The sequence below is a fragment of the Mycteria americana genome, chromosome 1, assembly GCF_035582795.1.
Source record: "Mycteria americana isolate JAX WOST 10 ecotype Jacksonville Zoo and Gardens chromosome 1, USCA_MyAme_1.0, whole genome shotgun sequence".
Classification (NCBI taxonomy): domain Eukaryota; kingdom Metazoa; phylum Chordata; class Aves; order Ciconiiformes; family Ciconiidae; genus Mycteria; species Mycteria americana.
This window is the reverse complement of record NC_134365.1, coordinates 84,942,745-84,949,256: the sequence shown is the minus strand read 5'-3', so window position 1 is coordinate 84,949,256 and position 6,512 is coordinate 84,942,745. Positions and strand designations below refer to the sequence as shown.

At 49.4% G+C, this 6,512-nt stretch overlaps 1 protein-coding gene across 1 annotated transcript; it reads right to left on the bottom strand.

Moving 5' to 3' along the window:
- Positions 1-596: 596 nt before the first annotated feature.
- On the bottom strand, positions 597-6,443 carry M6PR (mannose-6-phosphate receptor, cation dependent). Its single transcript, XM_075509142.1, has 7 exons — positions 6,080-6,443; positions 4,524-4,697; positions 4,154-4,326; positions 3,954-4,063; positions 3,616-3,746; positions 2,972-3,098; positions 597-2,380 (listed from the first exon to the last, which is right to left on the bottom strand). The coding sequence occupies exons 1-7, from the start codon at positions 6,190-6,192 to the stop codon at positions 2,258-2,260; spliced, it is 951 nt and encodes a 316-aa protein (XP_075365257.1). The 5' UTR covers positions 6,193-6,443; the 3' UTR covers positions 597-2,257.
- Positions 6,444-6,512: the final 69 nt, after the last annotated feature.

Below are 6,512 nucleotides of genomic sequence, written 5' to 3'. Positions count from 1 at the left end.
TTTGGGGGCAGGGAAGGGGCAGATTAGAATCTCTTAACTGCATCAGCAGAGGAAGGCTTCCCTTAAACCATTTTATCCTTAGGAGGCTGGGTATGATGAAACTCTGTTTAGTTTGACCCTTGGCAGGGTAGGTAGGCAGAGAGCCTGCTTATGTTACTAGCTCCTTCTGAGGACTGGATTTTATTTCAGTCAAAGGGGAAGGCTTCACTTCTTCATTTCATGTTCAGTGTTCTTAATAAAAAAATGCTTGTTCAGGCTCTGCAGGTCTGGCTGCTTTTTAACCCCACCCCCCCAACCTGAACATTAACTTAGTGTTTGAGAAGTTCACCCTTCATCAAACAGTTACTTTTGATTTTTATTACTGCAGAGAAATACAGAGCATAGGAAACTTTTCCCATTAAACTACCTGAGCTTTTAAAATTTCAGTTATTAAAGAAGTATATACCCCTCCCTCTTAAGCCCTAAAGGGAACTGGAATGATACAGGGTAGCAGCAAAAAACATGTTCTAACAAGAAGAGATCAATTCCTGGCAAAAGAAGCCCAGGCATTAAGATGCTCTGGCACCAAAGTTCCTGTTACATCAGCACAACACATCAACAGGTTTTTTGGTCATTTTATTTTTGAAAGTTGTGTTTTGTACAAAAAAAATTACCTTAAACACCACCATGAAAAACAGTAACAACAGACTTAGTGACTTCCTATTTTTCCTGTGTTATGAGAAAGATTGAGACTGTAACAGAAGTCAAAGAAAGGAAGAATCGTTTGCCCACTCTAAACCCAGCAAGAAAGCAGGGCTACCCCTTTTCCATCAATGTCACTGTTCAGACTGCTTTGGTAGTATTAAAAATACATGAAACCTGTCTGTACTCTGCCATTAGAGTAGTGGCTTGCTTATTCACAGTCTCTGCCCGCAAGACTGAGGACAGTTCTCTGCCAGTCTACAACAGGGCAGCATGGGATTGCTTAGAGTCTAGCCCCTCATATAAAAAGCAATTGGGAATCAAGGTGCCAAGTTCCTGAACATTCCACGTAAGTCTTACATCTCTGCTGTACCTGCTTTTCACCAGGACCCCAGGAGAAGGTCTCTCTCACTCCCAGCCAGTAGCAGTATGCAAGTACCATCTGCACAGGGCAAGTATCTTAAGACTGGCCTGCACTATGCTTAAGGGGACAGTGATTGATGAAAGCTGACCTTGTAAGCGTGGGAGTCCCTTATGCAGTTTTTAATGGGTTAGCACTCTTGTCCTTGGCTTCATGGTTCCTTTTTTATAAAAATAAATTGCGGTAGCTTCACGGGAAAGCCCTCTGCCAAACAAGGAAGTTTCAGACAGCATGAAATCGCAATGCTGACAGTGATTGCGCTGTGTAGGCAGTCACCTCAGGAAATTTGTAACAGAACTCAAGTGACAGCTACCTGTCTCATTTTGCCTTGATGTCAGTTTCAGCTTCAGCAAATGTTCGCTCTATTTAGCAGCACGTCATTTCCTTCTGCTTCTCAATGATTGAGAAGACTGAAACAATATTTTGACTGGAGAGTCACAAGACTGTATTTAACTAGTTTTTTAGCATTGCCCCTCTCCAGCCTGAGAGGATGGCATGCATCCCTTTACATCTGTTGAAGGAAACCGGTATGTACTCTTCAACATATTGCCATTAGGAAAAGAAAAGACTGCAGAGGTGCTATAGCCTCTTCCACCCTCAGAGTCTGGTGCAGAGCACTCTGTGCAGGATATGCTGGCAGAAACAGTGCAGAAGCTAGAAAAGCTGAAAATGCATTCAAAGAAAAATAATTCCAGTGTCTTACAGATACTGTAAACCCGGGGGGGGGGAGGGGGGAGACATAAGAGATCCCTCCTACAGTCTCAGCTGTTTTAACCCACTGCCTCATTTTCCTTCCCCTTTCTGCACCCATCCATGGCCCTTTTTTCCTCTCAGTGATTCATCTCCCATTCCTGCTCAGTGCTGAATGCTCATATTGCTTTCTTGCTGTCTTCTACTCACAACTCTCAGCACTTTTCCCACCCCCAGCTCTGCTGCATTTTTTAAAACCTAAAACAGCATTATATGCATAAGACGTGCCTTCAGGGACCAGTGTTGTTCACACGGAGGCATCCATGGGAACTGACACACCAGAGACAGCAAAAGCAAATAGTGTAAAGAAAATCAGAAGTGAGAGAAAGAGAACTGGCTGGGAGGCACCTGGCTAAACAAGCGCTGGCAAGATGGGGAGAAAAGAACTCAGTGTTGAAAGCCTAATCACATTGGTAGCAAATGGTCATCCCGTTCTTCTGACTCCTCACCCAGCTGGTCATCACCCACACCACGGTATGCAGCTGGTGCATTTCGAGGCTTAGATCGGCAGACAAAGTCACAGCCATCCTACAAGCACAGGATATTGCACCAGAATCAGACTATGCAATACAAAGCAAAGCGGCTTCTGCAATTTCTCTTTTGCCAAGGGATTATGCCTATCCCCATGCTATCTGGGACAGATCCCCAAAACTTGTCTTGACAAGAGAAGCACACACATACAAACACCCTATGTGGTCTTGAAAGCTCTGGGCATACTGATTAACAGCATGCAGGAACATCACAGAGACAAGCATGGAGGATAAACGGCACTGCCTACGGTGACCAAGGAAGGGTTTCAAGGAGTCGGACATGAACGTTTCACAGTCCCCAGCTTAATATTCCTATCTGGAATGTGTTAAGCACTAATGAGCACGTGTTCTAGTTTGTTACGTAGCAATCACAGGATATCGGCAAGGAATCAGACTTGGCAAGGATTCAAAAATAGAATACTCAAAAAACCCCCCCACCACAACAGATAGCCTCTTCTTCTGCCTCAGGGTACACTACCCTGGTGGTAGGTCTACCAAAGAGACATAGTCCATGAAGACAAGGCAGATGCCATTTCCTCCTGTCCTACCATATGGGCCGGGCTGGGAATATACAGGGATTTTCACTCACCGCCACCAAATTGCCCAGATCTTGCCAGAAGGCAAAGTGAGGAAACTGCTCCATGCCCTTTGCTCCCACTACAAGGCGCTGGTAGAGGAACCCACCAATGATGTAGACTGCAATCAGTGAAGCAAATCTGGAGGGCAGAATTAAAAGACAGAGCTGAGGAAATCCTACAGACAACCTCTTCCGAGCCAGCTACCTGCCTCAGATTGGTATTAGAGCAAGTAGCTGAGCACCACTCAAGAACAGAGCTATAAACAGAGACCAGACCAGAAATGGTCCCAAAATATTGATCTGCTAGTGTAAGTCTTTCAGCAGCATTACATGAAGTAGGGCCTCTAAGCACAAACACAGAAAATGAGTCAAGGCTCCTGGTCTGAATTCCCAGCTCTGGCAAAGAGCTATGGTACAATTTTAGGAAGTCACATCTTCCATGTTTCAGTGCACTTGTCTGTGAAGGAGGATGCCTACAGGGAACATCATGCAGCATCATGCCTTGAGCAAGAGCTTTTGTCCAAAAAAGTAGTAACTTCTAATGGTGGCTGTGGGTAGGTATACTACAATTATCTAGTCTAGTATAGCATTAGCCATGTTTCTAAATGGCACTGGAGATTATGGCCCAGACACGAACAGCTCTTCCAATGACTCACGTGATCAGTAGAATGGAGCCAACGCTGAGGTGGGAATCCTCAGCTGGACAAGCCACACTGCTGTCCATCTCAAAGAGGTAGAAACAGTCCTGCTCCTTTTCCCGCTCTTCCGAAATAATGCTGAATGAACTCTGCAATTGGGAAAAGTTAAGTAATGTGAAAATATGCACAGGCATGCTGAACTTTACTAGAAGACAGTTTTATCACTGTTGGTGCAGCTAGGCAACAGACACTGGAGGACAGAAGAAAACCTTTCTGCCTCCTCAAAGCCCTTCTGCTTATAAACAACCGTTTGTCTGGCAGCCTCCTGCTCCTCTCCCCCCTCATGTGTCACTCACCGCTGTAACTCCCCGCTTGCAAGAAATCATTATCACAGCTCTTCTCTTCTCACCACTGCAGTGCGTGCCATATGAATCACCTCCTTTATAAATCAGCATGATCCAGTCACCTGCCAAGAGAGAAACAATATGGGCTGCAAATCCAGATCAGGAGGCAAAAGGCAGACACTAAGTAAGAAAAGTATTCAGTGGAATCTTACTTCCATTGAAGACCTGGGTTTCATTGATTCTTCCTATCACTGTGGTCTTTCCGTTCTGTCTATCTGTTTGTACCAGGCCACCAAAATCGTGCAAGGTGCTGTTGACCTCCCTGCACACCCTGAAATGGTAGATGTAGTTTTCTGTTTTGCCTTTCTCCACAGTCACGTTAAACCTGCAGCAGGGAGAGGACAGAACAGAGAGCTCATAGGATTACAAAGAACATGGCTCAGAGCAGCGGACACTCGAGACCTGGAAGCCAGTCACAGCCCATACTAATGGGGTAGCCCATTCTGCAGTCTGGCCCCAAATCTTCCCCTCCCCTTGCGCTAAGGGTAGGCGTTGTGCAACCTGCAGTGTGTTGTACTGTACCTCATTTGGCTCAGGGGTTCTAGTTTCTTCAGCAAGGCTCTTTCCATTTGCGACTCGCTGCTCTCATCACCAATCACATCGCAGCTCCTCTCTTTCGACTGGTCAGCCCCCACACCCACAGCAAGGGCCATAAAGACTACCAGCACAGCAGAGGTACGGCAAGGTGATGACATCCTGGACACACACCACAGAGGACACAGAGGATTAACTGTTTCAGCCCCTGCAAACTAACTTCAGGGTCATGGAGTCAATGATTGGCCACTTCCTCAGTCCTGACTGCAAAAAAGAAGTCAAAATCTAGAAACATCTCACAGTTCCCAAGAGACACGAAATCTAAATCTCATGCATAGTCAAAGACAATTCACTGGGCTGACTGGGGATTCTTTTCCGAATTTTGCCTCGGGACTGCAAAAAGTTTTGCTGCTGAGCACATTAATTAGCATTGATTCAGCCAGAGCAGAGCCCCGCAGGCTGAATGCTGGAGTAAGTTTCAGGCGTAAGCCATTGTTCGTTATTGCATCGCACTGAGAAGCCAGTCAGCAGAAAATGATTTACCAGGCCTCTAATCAATCCTCTTTGCAACTCTCGTGTGAAGAGCTTGCAAGGAAGAGCCACTGTGATTAGTCAGGCTCTGTTTGTTCAAGTGCCTTAATCTTAATAATTATGTTATCTTTCTAGTACTACTTTAACTGAGAATCTGAAAGTGTTTACTAATACTAAGCTGCAACTTCACAGAACAGGTTTTTTTTCTGTTTACACGGGGGAAGAAGGGAAGGGGGAAGCTGAGACATCCTATGTAAGATCTGACTGAAGAGGCAGTCACGAAGATAATAATGAAATCTAGAAGATTTGGCTTTCAGGTTCATGCTAGAATCACATATGAAACACTCAATGATTGCACCAGATTCCCCTCTGCTTCTCCCATCGCAGATTTCAGTAAAGTTCCAGATGCTGGCGGAAGGCAACCGACAGACCCACAATTAAATAAGCACCTGGCTGCAGCTAGACAGAGAGCCTGCCGGAGGGACAGCCTGTTTTGCCGAACCTAACGATGACCCCCAGCCCCTGCAGAGTCCGCCGTGACAGCTTAAAACTACCGAGCCGGCTCTCTGATCGCCCCGGAGGTCAGATATGCTGAAATGAGGAAGCCCGTGACACAAGAACTCGTGATTTGTCTCTCACAAGACCAAAAGCAGGCCACTTCGCATTAGCCGCGGCTTCTCCGGGCAACTTACTGGCAGACACTTCACTCAGACAGAGGCTGAAGTAAAAAGTGATGCGGCGACGCCGCTGTTTTCCCCTCAGCCGGCTACCGCTCCGGCTGACAGCCTCGGAGGCAGGCTGCCGCTGCCCAGCACTGGGACCGAGCCGCCCGCCCGCGGCAGGGCGCGGTTTCCCACCCGCGGCGGCCCCAGGGGGCCTCGGTGCCACCCCGCTCCCCCCACCCCCGCCGCTCTCCACCTCCCGCCCGCTGCCGGAGCGCCACCTCCGCCGCGGCCCCCGCCCCCCGGCCGGAGCCCAACCCGCCGCCGCCGGCCCCGCGCCGCCGCACCCACCTGCTGCCGCACCGGCCCCGCCCGCCGCGCCGCCCGGCCTCCCCCCGCCACGCACGGGCACGGGCACGGGCACGGGCGCCCCTACGGAAGAGCGATCCGCCGCTCACGGGCATCCCATGCTGCGCGCTCGGCGGTGACGGGGCGGCCCGGGGACCGCAGGCGCGGACGGCACCGGCCTGCACCGCCCTCCTCCGCGGCCCCGGCCGGCTCCCCTCGCCCACCCCGTGAACCGGAAGCAGGAAGGGCGTGGCGGAACTGGCACCTTCCGCCAATGGGAACCGGGGAACCGCCAAGATCGCCGCGCCCACTGGCGATTCCTCAGCGAATGAGGAGCGGCGGTGGAAAGGGGCGGCTTCTAACGCCCGCCCCAGCCTATGACGGGAGCGGCTCCGGAGCCCGCCTCCTTCCTCTTCGCCGTCCAATGGGCGGTGAA